Here is a 17,025-nt window from a genome sequence, read left to right as displayed (position 1 = left end):
TTACAAATGGACTCAACCTGTCTTTTTGTTGTATATAATTTGACATGACATATGGACAGCGTTATATGATTTTAATTTCTGATTACCACGGTATGTTGTAATTCTGTTGGCATAGAATTGCAATGTTTTTAAAACTCTAGTTCCTTGCCAATCGAGCAGCAACAGAATTAGCAACGCAAAGCAAGGACAGTGCATTACAGTACTTTTTTTTCTTCCTTAAAGCAAATCGAAAGTGTTCATGGCTAGTTGGGGTGGACGTTTTATATAGTGTTAAGAGACTGGATGAAAACCACATCAGATGGGCTCAATTTTTTAAAGTGCTTTCACTCTCTGCCGAGTGCTGCCCTTTCAACGTGCGTTCAACTCTCACCTCGTGTATCCAAGGATAAATTTACACTTAATTTTTTCCATCTTTGACAAAGTGCAGCACTATGCAGTCGGGAACAGGTTACCACTTTCAGTTAATGCAATATTTAAATGTTCTGTAAAATTGAGTGGTTGATTAATGTATTGACCAGGATTAGTGACGAGCAATTCAAATTGCTCACTGCCCACTCACCCTCCACCTCTAAACTACACCTCACATGCACACATCTCCAGTTGGGGTAAATGTCATCACTTCCACATGTCAATGTACATTTCATCAGAGTATTAAAGGTCATATAGACTTCTGCATACCTCCTAGTTAACCACCAGTTTCCATCACCACTAAATTAAATGGCATGCATGTAATGACTAGCAACGACCAGGAACCTAATTTGCATATAAAGACCAATAAACATGAAATGTTAACTTTGATGGATCCAGTCATCAAGTTTAACACTGGATTGATGTATGTTTTCTGGATCAACAGCCAAAACCAAATTGGGTTTCCATTCATATAAAGCAAATAAAGCACAAAGTTCGTTTATTTTGCTGGATTGTCTGCCAATGTTTATTCTGAAAATTTAAATATTTTTGAAGAACAAGCCGTTTGTCTAGATTTGTTCAATATTCCAACCCACGAAAAGCATGAATTATCTTTGCATTAGTGCACCACTACACTGACAGCAGTGGCTTTGTGAAGCCTAATATTTATTTTGATACAAATGCTGTCACGTTTACTGTATTAGTTAAATTTTATGGCAACAAAAAAACACTACATCCATGACACCTTGAATGTATAATGAGCATGAATTCATTGCATTGAGCCCACAGTTTATACCATCAGTGATAAATTGATTATCTGATGTCTAGGTATGCAGTTTTAATCTAACTTGCACGTGCCCAAAATATGCCACATTTTTTTTAATGTTTTAAGTGGAGTGTAGCTAAATTTGACAAGTGATGTACACACACTGGCATGCTGCGTGACATAACCACCTGATCCCTTACTGGGATGGTTTACAAGACCTCAGTGGCATGGATGATTTGCTCTAAATCATAGAGCACCCCTCCCATCAAAATTGTATTACCCAGTTGTCAATATTAGCAGATGTATTACAAGTTGATACCGCGTGGTGCATAACATTCAACAGCTGATCAAAAGTAACAACCAAACAGTAAAGAGCAATGCATTTTTCACCAAGGCATTGTAAACAGGCTTTGCTCTCAAAAGGATGATGTGACACAGGACTAAGAGTGATTTAACTATTACGAGACAGCCGTTTAAAACCTGATGAAAGGTCCTAACAACTGAAACGGACCCTGTAGGGATATAGCTTTACCTTCTTTGCCCAGTTCAGTGCAAATCCTTCGAAATTCAATATTGCAGATTTATATATGTGAACTATTTTCTTCTAAATGCTCAAAAAGTACCTAACCCCCACAGTGACAATACCTAGCTGTACAATATAGCAAGTTTTACTAAAATAAACACTATTTACTGTTGCATACACATTGTGGTTTCTGATATTTTACTACTACAAAAACAAAATATTTGGAAGCAAGTGTAAAATTTCAAAAGTTTTGGCACAATAAATAAGCCCTCCCAAGGTCAAACTGAGCAATTTGTATCGAGTAGAAATTTAGGACATTCAATGGCTACAATCCTGCTCATAGCAACTGCAGAGTACACCATGTCAGATGCTTTCAGCATCACCTCTCACTTGCTAAAGCTCCGCCCCATACAAATTGTTTCCCATCAGTCAAACCTTGTGGCTGACGGCAGCCATTTGCTTAGTCTTAACTTGCATACATACAATTGTGCAAAGCATTTGACACCGACTTAAATGATTGCACTGGTCTCATTATAAATTTCAGATTGCTGTGTAGGGGGTAAGCAGAAAACCAGTGGTGTAGGGTACCTTTTTAGGAAAAAACTGGTTGGATGAGCTAAGTCGTTGTCACCAACCTAAACCGTTGACTGCACCACACATCCCCTATTGGCTTAAATATTTGATTTCAAAAAATGGAGTATGAATTAGATTAACTGGCACAACCCTATATAAATGTGAACTAAGCTTTATACAAGCGAAACAAGACCCACATGACCGTTCCAAAACCACACATGAAATATAACAGCAGTTTGGTGATTTGTATATAAATGTGGTGACACCTGAAGCAATGGTGTGTGCAGGTTCTTTTTAAGGTACCTCAGTTGAAATATAATTTGGTGACTTCTGGATAGATTGAGTAAGTCAGCTGCAATGTTATAAGTTCACAAGTTAATTAAATTGCTGTCAGAAGTTTGACAAAGTTAGTGTTGTTCAGATTATGTGCACAAATATAAGAGGGCAAGATTGCTGCGGTTGCAAGTACCATTGAGAGATTAGGAACACACGAAAGAGATGCTGGAAAGGCAGAATTAAAATGTCATTCAATAATTAAGTGCAAGCCTGCAGGAGAGGCTTGATGGCTGACTGAACTAATTCCCCTGCTCTTGGACACCACAGTCAGTAAAAGAGATGCAGGATTTCATACGTGCAGGTGCCAATTATTTTACTTGACCATTCCTGAATTTAAGCTTCTTCAAATTGTAAAGCTCACATTCAAAGGACTCTCTACAAGCTCATGTCTGTAGTGTTAAAATAACTCGAAACAAATGTTGAAAGCTAAAAGACCTTATACCAAGTTGAAAAATACCAACAGCGATCATTACAGCAAAATAAACTGGTCAGTTGAAAGGAGGGGGATGTGGGCAGGTGAAGCAAAGAAGGGAACAGAGGGGTTTTCCACAGACAGGCAAAATAAAAGCTGGCATTTTGAAGGCCATCCACAAACCAACATAATAAATAACAAAACATATATCTCACCGTAGCCACTATCTTATCGCACTTATCCCCCCCCCCAACCACATTGTTGTGAATGCAAAAAATAACAAAAAAAAAGTGGGCTTTAGTTCCATCTTCCACTTGGCTACTAGTGGCATTCTTGCTGGAACTTTCCTTAGAGAAACCAGTCAAGAGAAAATGATATATCCCCAGAGACAGACAATTCCAACTCCACTTCTGCCACATTAAGCAATGTAAGAACCGCAGATTGCAGGAACTCCCTGTTAGATATCCAATTTACATGTGTAAATTAGAACATGGCTAAAATGCATGCGTGGCATTGCAACAATAAAATAAGCAATATGCAATGCTTTTGAACACTATGAAGGGCAATTTAATTGGACAACCACTCCATTTGTATTTTCAAATTGCTCATGGTCGTGGAGTTGGCTTCAGTGAAAGCTGCACATGGCCATGGTCTCTGGAGGTAAACGCTGGTTGTGCAGTGCTCATTCCCCCATGCTGGCCTGCTCAGTACAGGTGGGAGTGTATTCCTTCCAGGGCGACACCTACAGGGGCTTGCCTTCCAGGGTGACCACAATATTTCCACCCAACTTTTCAGCCAGCGTCAAGCGGTCCCCGATGTCTTCCATGCCATTCACCTGCCATTCATGCTTGATGCCTGCATCGCAAGTGATTAAACGTCCGGTAAGGCATGCCCCGTTATGAGTATCCAAAAAAAAATGACATGCTCATCTTTTTTTAAGTCGAATGAAAAATTGTGTCTTCACTTTGCTAAATAAGACCATATCAACTGATAAATAAATCACAAGTTAAATATCATAGTACATTAGATAAAGCAATCTGGCCAGTATGGAAGAGGAGACCAAATACACCCAAGGGCCTCTCTCTAGTGGAGACCATCCCCCCCCCCAGCAATGGCGTAAACAAGCAATTACAGCACTACATCTTTGCCTTTTACATTAGATAAAAAGAGGTAACGTTTACTAAATTAATTGTTACTTGTGTTTGTAGCTGATAACATGCTCATTAAGTTAACCTTCGTATTTAGTAGTGTATGTGCAGGCCTGGGTGCTGTGTTACCTGTGAACTTTTTCTTTATGGCATCCTTGGAGCTGGCATAAATCATCTTGCTCTTGAGTGGTGCACTATCAGGCGCCCTGAGTGACAATGACACACAGACACATACGAATTTTAAAGCACAAATATTAAATTTTAGTGACCCAGGTTATGCTTGCAAATGACACTGTCCTGGTTTTGTGAGTTCTCAGAAACAGAATCTTTATACATCCTGGAGGTTAAACAAATAAACTCGACTTGTCATGAATACCAATCATGACACCCCATTTAATTTCACGGTAGCTCTCAGATTCCAACCCATCATAAAATGTTAGTAATAACAGGACAATGTTAGGGGTTAAAGCAGGTGCTTATTGATGGTCCCAGAAAAATGCTAGTTGTGATTAACCAGTGTATAAACCTCTGTATATTAACCACTGCATAATAAAATTATTACATCAAGTTAGACACCAATAAATACATCAACAAGATTAAAGTTCCAACTTCCAATTGCTTATTTGGGATTAATCCAAGGAAATAAAACACTACCTACAAACACACAATAAGATCAAGTAACTTTGATAATAAATCGACAAAGACAACTTCCAGAATTAATATCAACTATAACAGCCCACAGCAAAATCAGTGCTGCTGTTTTACCTACTGCTGGAATGACAGTTAACTAACGTACTACCCATTTCACGAAAGTGCCAGAAAAATGGAGTAAGACGGAGTAAAATGCTTAATATTGCTGGACCCCTTGGGTTCACCCACCAGAAGACGAAGACAAGATCCTCTTTCTTGCTCTCGTTCGTCTCGTAAGTGGCGTCATAGAGAGCGTAGCGACAATCGTTGGGTGGCAACAGCTTGACAAAGGCGCCATATGGGTCATCGACCGACTGACCAATGTCGCCCACCAGGATCTCCTTAGCCGGCTCCACAATGATCTGCCGCTTGTCAGGACTCAGGCAGAAGAGCACCGCTTTCTTGCGCTTCTTCACTTCCTCAGCTGAAGATGCCTTGCGCACCTTCATGTCATTGAAGACTCTGATGACGTCATCACTCACCGCCACACCCGAGGCCTGTACAAGCATTTACCACAAATTATACACCAAACTAATTAAAGCACAACAGAAAAGAACACACGGTGTGGCTCTTGATAAGATTTGTAAAATAGTTGAGGTTTTCGTGGGAAGAAAATTGACAGTGTGCACACTGAAGCACATGAAATGAAAACACTAGAAAGGCGGTTCTCAACTCATGAGTCATGCTCCCCAGGCGTTTCGAATCAGAATATGTATTTATACTGGAGGAATACAATTAGCTATACGGCTTTTTTTCACAGATGTCCAGTTCACAGGGAGGGCACAGGCTGTAGCATGGATACCGTACACAAGAAACTGCAAATGTGCGCAAGGAATATCAGCGCCATGTGTGGCGAAAAGCCACACATGGACACACAACAACACTAATATACAACACGTCAATCGAGAAATGAAGTACCGTAAGTGGGGGCTGCCATACTAAAACAGCAAAAAAACAAGAACCACTGCACCAGAAGGTTCAGTGGCCATCACTGGGGCAAGGGTATAACAGGCAGCTGAGGAATGGATGATTGCCTTGTTGGATGAGTCATACATATCTTGCTGTGCATTTAAACGAACCCCAAAATAGGCGGCTGATAAAGTTATTCGAAATACCACTGAACTCATTTATATATTAGTATTATTACACGGCGTCATCAGATTGGTTAATCGCAGCTTCAACAGCAACGACCAATTAAAGGGTATTCATACAAGATAATTGTTTGCTGCCTCACCAAATGTTTTCTTATAAAAAAAGTATTGTGAAAAATGTAACAAGGGGAAAAAGATCCCGGCGCAAGTAGCAGATTCAGCTACAAAGGTGAAACTGCTGTAAATCATAGTAAAACGACGAACATGGAATTCATATTCCAGTACAGTTAACTTTTTAATCGTGATGAGGAAACAGCACCCAGGTCAAGTTACATGGCTCAATTCTATTTTAACAATCATTTATGAATTGAAAACCAACCATTAAGTATTTAATTTTTCACATTTTACATTAAATGTGTCGAGAAAGTTTAAAATTTTAAGTACTTCAGCATCACTTTGCTGAATATGACTAAGTGCACTCCAAAAGGTTTGTCAGAATCAAAGTATATCAATGAGTGAAATTTCTTAAGACAGGAAACATCTACGAAGCAGGATATGCCATAATTTTAATCCTTAACATAAACGCGGCGTGTATTTTCTAGACACACATTACATTACATTCTTTAATATTTTCTACTCGTTTATCTTCATTGGCATATACAGCCATTTCCAATAAATGATGTTAAATCAACATTTTGTTTACTGGGAGATAATCAATAACATGAAATTAGTGCTGTAGTTTATAAATTCAGATCACATGTAACTGTGCGAGTTCGAGTATACTACAAACACATTGCTCATCAACTTTCGATGAGCTGCATGATGGTATTATCCTATTTTTATGCACTTGGGTTGTTGGCTTTAACCGGCCACTGATACAGAAGTACATGCTTAGTGTACTGGGTACGGTTATACACTGTACACAACGCCTCGCCTACACATCTAGTAATGCTTTTCCTCATGCGATGACCTGATTGTAACTCATCAAATACAATATGAATTTTTTTTTGCCTAATTTTATTTGCATAAGCTTTGAGCGACACACAGTTTCATCAAGATCCCCATGCATTGTTTTCTAGAATAGAATACTTTGTTGTTATCTTAGAACATAATTGTAAAATAAAAATGCTACAAGAGAAAATGTTACAATAAATACCTTGATTACATGTGATGAAACATTTAAAAATGTAACATAAAATATACATTTTTAATACCTTTACGATATTTCACACCCAACTACTTTATAAAACAGTTAACGCTATTGGAAATAAATTGTCAAAGTATTAAACAATATACCAGATTATAAATGGAGGGTATAAACACAAATACGAACAAAACTACTCCAGTAGTTAACGACACATTTCTATATGTACGCGATCTAACCTAAAATACCTCTATTATGAAAAACTACTCCATTTAAATTTAAAGATAACTTTTTGTTCACTCGGCACTTGTAACCAAGTGAATACTAGCGAAATTAAGCATTACTAAAAACAAATTGAATTAGTATGGTTCAGAAATATGGTCATTAACGAAAAATAAAGAAAACTAAAAAGTGAGTAAAGAAGCATTGAGATCCATGCTTGGAATTAATGACACTACATTGACAGACAACACATGCAGTTTAACATCATCCAAAAATATTAAAGGAAAGTGGACTTTGGGCAGCACGTTACAAGGGGTGGTCAAAATAACAGTGTGACAGCCAAGGAATGGAATCCGACCAAGAGGACGTGCACAGAGGAGATGGACCGATAATCAGATGTTGGATGGATCGTTTCATCCGAAAAGCATGAAATGTGGTGGCGGATTGTGGGGGAATACATCCAGTAGTAGACAGGTCATTACTGAAAATGATGAAAATATGAATGCCAGTCCTGTACTATCACGAATATTGTAGTAAAAATCAGGTCAATGTGAAGACAGTAGCAAAAATATTACAGATTATAAATAATTATGCAGTGGTAATGTCACAGAGGTAGTAATAATGGTGGATGTAATAATGTATTGTTATAAAATGTGAGTACAGTAGTGAAAATGATGTGAATAAGAGCAGAGGAATATTAATAATGGTGACATTAATGATGCCTATAATAAGTAGCCATCATGTTATAAGTGGAATGGTCACAATGACAATATTGACGATTATCATGTCGCTAAGAAGCAACTGAGAAGAGTGTTGATGATATACTCTATGTATTCGTGACTATAATATGGAAATAACGTAATGGATGGGAATAAAAAAATAAACATGTAAATGTATGTGCAGTAGTAATAGTAACTTAAACGTGAGTACAATACTGCAGTTATATTAATCTGAATGTGGTAGTACAAACGATTAAATAGTAATGTTACCGATTAGAGTTCATGTATGTTGTGTAATAATAATTATTTTAAAAAATACATCTATAACGTACTAATGCAGTGATCTTTAAAGTGACTGCAGCAGAAATGTCATGAACACGAACGACTGCCTATGTCATAATAAAGTGAAATCGGTAGTAATGAGAAGTTGCGTTCAGAATAAACAAGAGAAAAAGATATCATGGCCAATGAAAGTGTATGTGAATCAGTGCTGCTATCAGCAGCAATGATCAATCCACTGCTGCATGAAAGCTTCTCCAAGCCGTCGCAATCTCTTACGATGCGGCGATATAACATTAATCTACCTAGCAAACGCACGAATAATGTAATACGGTATTATAATTACAGGACAAATGTAACGCTCAGAATAACGTGAGTGCGGTATTAGTGACAATGATTATATCATGATTTATGGCAATGGAGTAGGGTGTATTGTTTTTTTTTAACGCGAGTAGACCATAAATGTAATTTATCATGACAATGACATGTAATTTTGTGAACGTGGTAGCAATAATTCCTGCAATACCACTAATATTCTTGTAAAAATGATCTTAATGACTAACATCAAAGTATTAATTAAACGTGTTTACTGTAATACGAACACACCAGCAATGTGTTGCAATGTGGTGGTAGTTAATAATTGTTTAATTTCAACACTAATACAGTACTCACAATTGGAATTTTGTCGTGATAATATAGTAGTCGTAATTTAAACTATTGCATACCATTAATCATATATTTGTGAGGTTGCAATAATTATCATAACTGTCAATTATGCTGACCAATAACATGGTAATGTGACTGAACTTGTAATAATTACTGTAACACTATGAAACTACCATTGGAACCTTATTTGCCAGTAGCAAAATATGATAATTGTTTTTTTACCCTTTTATCTGGCAACAAAACTGACACCTTTTTTACAAGGAGTCATGTTTGCATTGACCACAATACCTGCGGTCGGAATGCAAACAAAAAACAGACAACTCTGATAATGTATGCACTGTGTGTGTCAGTTTTGTTGCCAGATAAAAGGGTAGAAAAAAACAATTATTATACTATGAAACTAATACAGTAATTATGAATATACAGTACGACATACTGTAGTGATGTGGACACGGTAGTTATGATTACTGTAATACAATTACACTTTTAACGATGTGAACGTGTTGTAACAATGTACAGACGTAACAATGTGAATGTGGTAATGACTGTAATGCCACTAAACAAACAATACGAAGAATGTGTTGTTAACAACAGTATAATTATTAATCGTATGCCATTACTGCGGTAATGTGCATGTGACAGTAAACTTACTATAATTCTACCACACGAATAATGCGGTAGTAATAATTGCTGAATTACTAACACACAAACAATGATATGAATATGCCTTGTAACAATAAGACGAATTATGACCGCAATATTAATGATAATTCAGTACTGTAAATTATTCAGGGAAAGTGACCGTAACACATGGGGGCCCAGCCTCTCTCTCTCTAAGTGAGAGAACGTTGCGATGATAATAACACAGTCACAATTATCACTGGCACATTAATAACACAGTACAATAATGCAGTACAGTACTATAATACTACTAATAATATAAGGGGATGTTGAAGTATGTGAAGCCCACTGCCCTCTCTCTCACACTCAAGTGAGAGAACGTTGCGATGATAATAACACAGTCACAATTACCACTGCCACATTACTAACACAGTACAATAGTACAGTACTATAATAATACTACTAATACTAATATAAGGGGATGTTGAAGTATGTGAAGCCCACTGCCACCCGTGGGGGGGGGGGGTAAGGCGACACCGCTGGCCCGGCCACCGGGGCCGGCTAAGTAAGGCAACACGAACCCCGACCACGGCTCAGAAGCTAAAATTAGCGGCGACACGAAAGAAGAGAGAGAGGAGAGAGACAAGAAGAGACTGAGAGAGACACCAGAGAGAGAGGTGGAGACGTGGGGGGTACGACACGAGGTAGAATATGGCCGTCGTCGTCCTCACACAGGAGATGTTAGGGGCCCCCTTGTAACCACGCAGTCTTTAACAAACAGAAGCTAATTGGTGTTGACATCGTGTTTATCAGAGGGTATCGACGATTGTTGTGTCGATTTTTTGTTAAGTAATGAGCGCAAATGCGTCATTTAAATAAAGTCGTCCCCTCGACAAAGACAACAATAACACAACACTGGTCAGGCAAACATATTCTGGTTATGTATATATTGTTTTTACCCCCACACCGCGTACAATAGTAAAGTAAATGATAACTGGCGCTATATAAATCAGTGTAACACGTGTAGGCGACGCAGTGATTTAATGACAATTGCAACGATGACGAGGTGAAATTTACACGACGCGAAAAATACCCCCCCCCCCCCCAAAAAAAATCGCCAGTCCCTCATAAAATTACACTTTTAATTAAAACCCACAGACAGCGTTACAATTACATCTTTTCCGAGGTAAAGGTCGCATAAAAAATGTTTTTTAGTTGTCGCGCGTCAGTCGCGATATAAATAATTCGCGGCAAAACATCTCCCTCACGCAAACCCCAATCACCCAGCGACTCGCTCACCATGTCGGGAGGGAGCGAACAGACGTGTGGTGGTAGAGAGCGAGAGGCTCTTGCGGCAGCGGCGGCGGTGTCGTATCGGCGCTCGGCGCTCTCCTCTCGACGGTGGCGGCGGCAGCGGCGCCCGTTAATTACGCGGGAAATCGCCCCTCGAGCACCACCGTTAGGTGGCCCCCCCACCCCACCTCTCGCACCCGCCCGCTACGCCTCACCATTGGGCTAAACGCGCGCACGTGACTTCTGCTGGGGGGGGGGGGTTCGAGTTGGTGGCCATCTTACGTAGGGGGAGAGGCTGTGGGTGGGGGGGGGTCGATTTTAGTGTTGGTGGCCATCTTACGTAGGGGGGGTGAGGCTGTGGGGGGGGTCCAGTTTCTAGTTGGTGGCCATCTTAGGTAGGGGGGAGAGGCTGTGGGTGGGGGGGTCGATGTTAGTGTTGTTGGCCATCTTACGTAGGGGGGTGAGGCTGTGGGGGGGTCCAGTTTCGAGTTGGTGGCCATCTTACGTAGGGGGGAGAGGCTGTGGGTGGGGGGGTCGATTTTAGTGTTGGTGGCCATCTTACGTAGGGGGGGTGAGGCTGTGGGGGGGTCCAGTTTCTAGTTGGTGGCCATCTTACGTAGGGGGGAGAGGCTGTGGGTGGGGGGGTCGATTTTAGTGTTGGTGGCCATCTTACGTAGGGGGGTGAGGCTGTGGGGGGGGGTCCAGTTTCGAGTTGGTGGCCATCTTACGTAGGGGGGGAGGCTGTGGGTGGGGGGGGGTCGATTTTAGTGTTGTTGGCCATCTTACGTAGGGGGGGTGAGGCTGTGGGGGGTCCAGTTTATAGTTGGTGGCCATCTTACGTAGGGGGGAGAGGCTGTGGGTGGGGGGGTCGATTTTAGTGTTGGTGGCCATCTTACGTAGGGGGGTGAGGCTGTGGGGGGTGGTCCAGTTTCGAGTTGGTGGCCATCTTACGTAGGGGATGCGCCTGTGGGGGGGGGGGGTTCAGTTTCTAGTTGGTGGTCATCTTACGTAGGGGGAGAGGCTGTGGGTGGTGGGGGGAGGGGGTTGAATTTAGTGTTGGCAGCCATCTTACGTAAGGGGAGAATCATAAAGGGGGAGTTCAGTAAAGTATAAGTGCTGTACTGTACAAGGTTTTTTTTGCATTTTCATGCTCGCTGTTTTGTTCACGTGGAGAAATCGACGAGGACTCGAGTCTATTAGAATGTGCCATCTCATGCGTACCGTGTTCAATAGCCAAACTCACCAAATCACCATACTTTATGTCACAACCCACTCACCAACTCACCACACCGCCAATCACAACACACCAAGTCATACCTGTCAACAACCCATACGTTTTACCCGTATTCTTTTGTACAGGGAAACTGAGTTTGCAGGTCCATGCGGCGTACAGCCGTTCCAATACGAGCAAAACAACTCAATATTTGTGTATTTGCGTTTCTCCTTTGTGATGTGACTTTGTAGGATGGATGTTGAGATTTATAAGGGCACGAGGTGACCAATAAGGTCTGCATTGGACTGTAATAAGTAAGGTAGGCACTGATAAGGGGTTGACAGGTTTGCCAACTCATCACACTGCCTATTCTCTCGCATTGCTCGATTCTTGAATTCCCTCCCATCGTCTTTTCCCCCCAAACGCTTATAACTTTACTCAATTTAACAAGGTCTTATCTATATTCTTGGTTATTTCGGTAAAGTCACGTAGAATGGAAATAATAAAATAATACAAATATTAAAAAATAACAATTCTCACGACGTTTCGACTACAACACAAGCAATCATCATCAAGTGTGAAATCCACAGCAAGAACATTTTCTTGCTGTGGATTTCACACCTGATTATGAGCACAGCACAACACAAGCAATCATCATCCACAGCAAGAAATGTTTTTCTTGCTGTGGATTTCACACCTGATGATGATTGCCTGTGTTGCAATCGAAACGTCGTGAGAATTTTTATTGTTTTATATTTTTATTATTTTATTATTTTCCTTCTACGTGACTTTACCGAAAGAACCAAGAATATGAATCCCTGCAGTCACGAAAGCTTTAAATCAAAAGGTCGTATCTATTTAAATTTTGACGGTGCTCATTGTTTCTGGCCGATTGACGTTTTTGGACCTTTGCTCGGCATTAAACAAAAGTCATCACAGAGAACAACGCTTGGTCCAAAATCTTTAACAAGCGGGCTATCTTACCCTGACTTTCTAGTTCATTTTTTATAATATAGTGTTTACTAATGATGGCCTGTGTCCACGCCGAGTCACTCACGGGGGTTATTTGACCATACTTCACCACTCTGGTCAGTGCGGGTAGATTGAGTGGGTGGGTTTGCTCAGGATCAGTGCATATATAATTCACCAATGATGCTCGCTAATCACTGCGCCACCGCTCCTAACATTTCAATTGAAAAAAATCCGTTTTGTGCCTGAGGACTTAATATATCTCTGTCATCGTTGCGAAAGACCAATTTAATACCAAACCTACATCGGGTTTTACTTATATTGTTTTGTGCAATCATTACTCAGTAACCGGACAGAGAACATTAACGTTGCTGCACCTGGTCTAATTAACCTGGTAAGGATGAATGATTAAATCCAGGTTACATTTTAACTGCTTTTAGAATACAAAATTCTGTACTGGAATGGATAATTTGTTTTTGTACATAGCAGCTCACTGACTCGACTTCTGATGCCTCAAATAACTTTTAGTTTTATCACAACTCCTGACATCACAAGGATACTTTATACGGGGATCACGTGAACCACGTGGTGTTTACCGGAACACGTTTAGGGTGACACGTGGATGTTTGTGTTTTGAATTAGACGAGAAAACGTCCGTGAAAGATCAATGTTAAATTTTTTTCCTTAAATACACGCATCACCGCAACATCTGTCATGATCAATCTACATGGTGATAAAGGCCTCCAAAGACCCTGTGGGGGTCGCTAGCCCCCGAGATCCCTCCCTCGATAATGCTAACGGCCGGGCTAGCATCATCAATCGCCCCCCCGCTGCTAGGTTCCTCACCCGTGGCGTGGGAACCATCGCCCGAGGATTCCCCTCCCCCGCGGGTCCGCGTAGCCGGCATGGCTAATTACCGAGTAGTATTCTGCCCCTCCCTACTACGATACCTCCCTGTCCTAATCGCGCGCCTGCAACCCACACGGAGCGAACGTACGCACGCCCACACACACACACGCCGCTCCGCGCACTCCAACTCAACTCGCGTTATGATCGCGCACCTGTATCGCACACGGGGTGGTCGCACGCACACACACGCAGCTCCCCACGCGACACCCACTCTTGCGCCGCTCTGCGCCGCGCTGGTCGCTCACGTTACGATCGCGCACCTGGAGTACGCCGATTACGCACGCCGAGAGCTTACGCAAGTAACGAGCACACGCAAGCGGGGCACACGCCGACACGACGACTCGTCCCCTCCCCCACTCGCGCGTGCACGTCAACCCAAATATCGTACAAGGACGATTCTCCTCTCACACGGCTGCGTAGTCACGCCAACACACAAAAGTGCTCTCCCCGGGCGTTAACGCACACACCTCCGTACCCGCACAATCGGACAGAGACCACGGCCTTTATGCATACATCGACCACACACTCGCGAATGCAGTGCACGCTAATACCACGTTCCAAAAACACCCAACAACACGGTTTTGTTACTACGCTCGAGATTTTATTAGCCCTTGCTAACCAACCGAGCCACCCGTGTGTGTGTGCGGGCCCGCAAGGCGCTTCTAACCCACACTCTGGTGCCGTGTAGCCCTCTTCTATGCTGAGCTCTCTGCTAAACCGCTTTCCCACTCGTCCTTACCCCGAACTAACCCTCTCCTACGGACCCTACTCTCCGCTCTGAGGTGTTGTAAGGCGCGCAACACGATACCGTCTGTAGTCCTTGGTGACCTTGCGGCGCTCAGATCGTCCTGCAGACAATCTAGCGGCTCGCCCGATGACTCCTTCGTCGCTGACCCCGTGTCCAAACTCCAGAAGAAGAGAGTTCCCTACTGCCCCTGCGTTTTCTTTTAAACTATTCACATCAAAGGCTAGGCGCCCCCGTCCCGACCGCCTTGGTCTCTCGACCAATCCTGAGCCTAGGATTTCCCGCTCTTTTGCGATCCCGCCGGCCTTTGAACTTTCGACCAATCAGTCGTCCCGGTTCCTGATCCCAGCTATCTGCCTTGCTGACCCGTGTTTGTGTTTGTATGCGTTTCTAACTGCGGGGCTCTCTGAGCTCGCCGTGGTCGTGCGATCTCAAATCCGCCCACGGCGCCGCAGTGTTACTTGGCCTGGGAAGGGTCCTGTCCAATTCCCTGGCCCTGAGAAACCGTGGGGTAACCCCCCTAGGGGGCCCTCGGGTGAAAACTCAGGGTAGGTGACCCGACCACGAGGCCCTACGTGGGTGCGGGTGCGTGTTTATGTGGGGGGGGTGATGGGGGGCAGTGCGGCGGTGGAAGCCGGGCGGCTCCCTGGCTCGGCCGAGCGGCCCCGTCGCTGTGGCACCACATAGCCCCCCGGGGTGCCAGTCCCCGTCCCGGGTTGACTGGAGCACCTCGCCTGGGTTGTCCCCACGAGGTATCGCCGCGGGGTCCGCGGGATTCGCCCGGCCCTTGTGGCTGGCCTCGGGGGTGGCGGCTCCGTCTCCTGGGGCTCCGGCGGTGGTCTCCTCCTCCATTCCAACGGCTCCCCTCGGTCTCTGGCACCTGCGGGCTGGGGAACAAACTCAGAGGCGGTGGGGTTTAAGGGTCGCCGTCCTCGTCGCCCCCGGCCCCGCCCGGGGCCCCTCGGAGCCCGGGGCTCCGTGGGGCCCATATACTGCGCGAGGCCCCCGGGCACGGGGGGTAGGGGGACCCCGGGGTTTCGGGGTACTTGGACGGCGGGGCTCCCCCCCTCGGGGGCTGCTCGCCACGGCTTCAGTCGGCGGATGTTGACCACCATCTCCCGGCCCCTCTCTCCTCCCTGAATCAGCACCGTCCATGGTGAGATCTGCCGTCTCACAATCCAGGGTCCTCGCCAGTAGGTGGTCAGCTTCCCCACCTGTCCGGCACCGACGCGGGGAGTGTACAGCCACACCTCGGAGCCCGCAGTGTAGAAGGGGGGCTCCATACGGGGTCGGGCGCCCTGCTCTTGCCGCTGGTGCGCGGCCTCTCCGTGCGGGTAGGCTCGGCCCCTGGCCCCTCGCAGGGTCTCCAGCAAGTGCTCCACGGGGTGGCTCCCTTCCTCCCGTTGCGGCGGAGGGACACCGAACAGCAGATCTGCGGGCAGGCGAGACTCGCGACCAAACATCATTAGGAACGGGGTCTGTCCTGTAGATGTGTGAACGGCGGTGGTGTAGGCGAACAGGGCATAGGGGAGGTGTTCGTCCCAGTCCTGTTGATTCGCGGCCGCCATGCGTTTAAGCTTCCCGGCCAGAGTCTGGTTCATCCTCTCTACCATCCCGTTCGCCTGGGGGTGATATGCCGTGGTTCGGTCCTTCTGGATCCCGAACTCTCGGCACAGCGCCTGGAATAGTTCGGCCTCGAATTCACTACCCTGGTCGGTAATGACTCGTTCGGGGATCCCGCACTTAAGTACGTAGTTTTCCACGAAGGCCCGGGCCACTACGAGGGCTGTTTTATCCGGGATAGCCACCGCCACGGGGTAGCGGGTGAAGTACTCCACCGCTACAAGAATATATCGGTTGCCCCGGTGGGATCGTGGAAAGGGCCCTTGCAGGTCGATTCCGACCAACTGATTCGTCCGACTGACTCGGAACGGCCTCAGGGGTACCTGGTACCTCGCCGGCTTTTGCCCACACTGCTGACAGGCCCGGCAGCCCTGCACCCAGGCGGCCACATCTTGCGCCAATTTAGGCCAGAGATACTGGCGACGCAGAGTCTCCCGGGTGCGCCGTTCCCCATCATGGCCCCCGAGCGGGTGGTCGTGTACCAGTCGTAGCAGCTGGGGTCGCACCTGGGCAGGAACACAGATACACCCCGGCTGGCCGGCCTCGGTTAACTCCCGTACCACTCCGTTCTGTACACACAACCGGGCATACAAACCGCTCCAGGGTCCTGGTAGGGCGCTCTTTTCCTCCCGCAGTGCCGCCTTCACTGCCGCCAGATCCGGATCTCGCTGCTGG

General features: G+C 44.5%; 1 protein-coding gene across 1 annotated transcript; it reads right to left on the bottom strand.

The window, feature by feature from the left end:
* Positions 1-3,565: 3,565 nt before the first annotated feature.
* On the bottom strand, positions 3,566-11,062 carry LOC144729684 (cofilin-2-like). The gene is made up of 4 exons (XM_078610115.1): positions 10,898-11,062; positions 5,046-5,353; positions 4,296-4,372; positions 3,566-3,873 (listed from the first exon to the last, which is right to left on the bottom strand). Exons 1-4 carry the CDS (start codon positions 10,898-10,900, stop codon positions 3,761-3,763), a joined length of 501 nt encoding a protein of 166 aa, XP_078466241.1. The 5' UTR covers positions 10,901-11,062; the 3' UTR covers positions 3,566-3,760.
* Positions 11,063-17,025: the final 5,963 nt, after the last annotated feature.

The sequence above is a fragment of the Lampetra planeri genome, chromosome 33 (assembly GCF_965212315.1).
Source record: "Lampetra planeri chromosome 33, kcLamPlan1.2.h2, whole genome shotgun sequence".
Classification (NCBI taxonomy): domain Eukaryota; kingdom Metazoa; phylum Chordata; class Hyperoartia; order Petromyzontiformes; family Petromyzontidae; genus Lampetra; species Lampetra planeri.
The sequence above is the reverse complement of the archived record's forward strand: the minus strand, read 5'-3'. Positions and strand labels throughout refer to the sequence as shown.

Bases quoted from the DNA above. Each gene is read 5' to 3' on its own strand.
- LOC144729684 (XM_078610115.1), bottom strand. The intron at 4,373-5,045 runs GTGGGTGAACCC...ATTGTCACTCAG, and splicing joins GATCTTGTCTTCGTCTTCTG to GGCGCCTGATAGTGCACCAC. The intron at 3,874-4,295 runs GTAACACAGCAC...CTTGCGATGCAG, and splicing joins CATAAAGAAAAAGTTCACAG to GCATCAAGCATGAATGGCAG.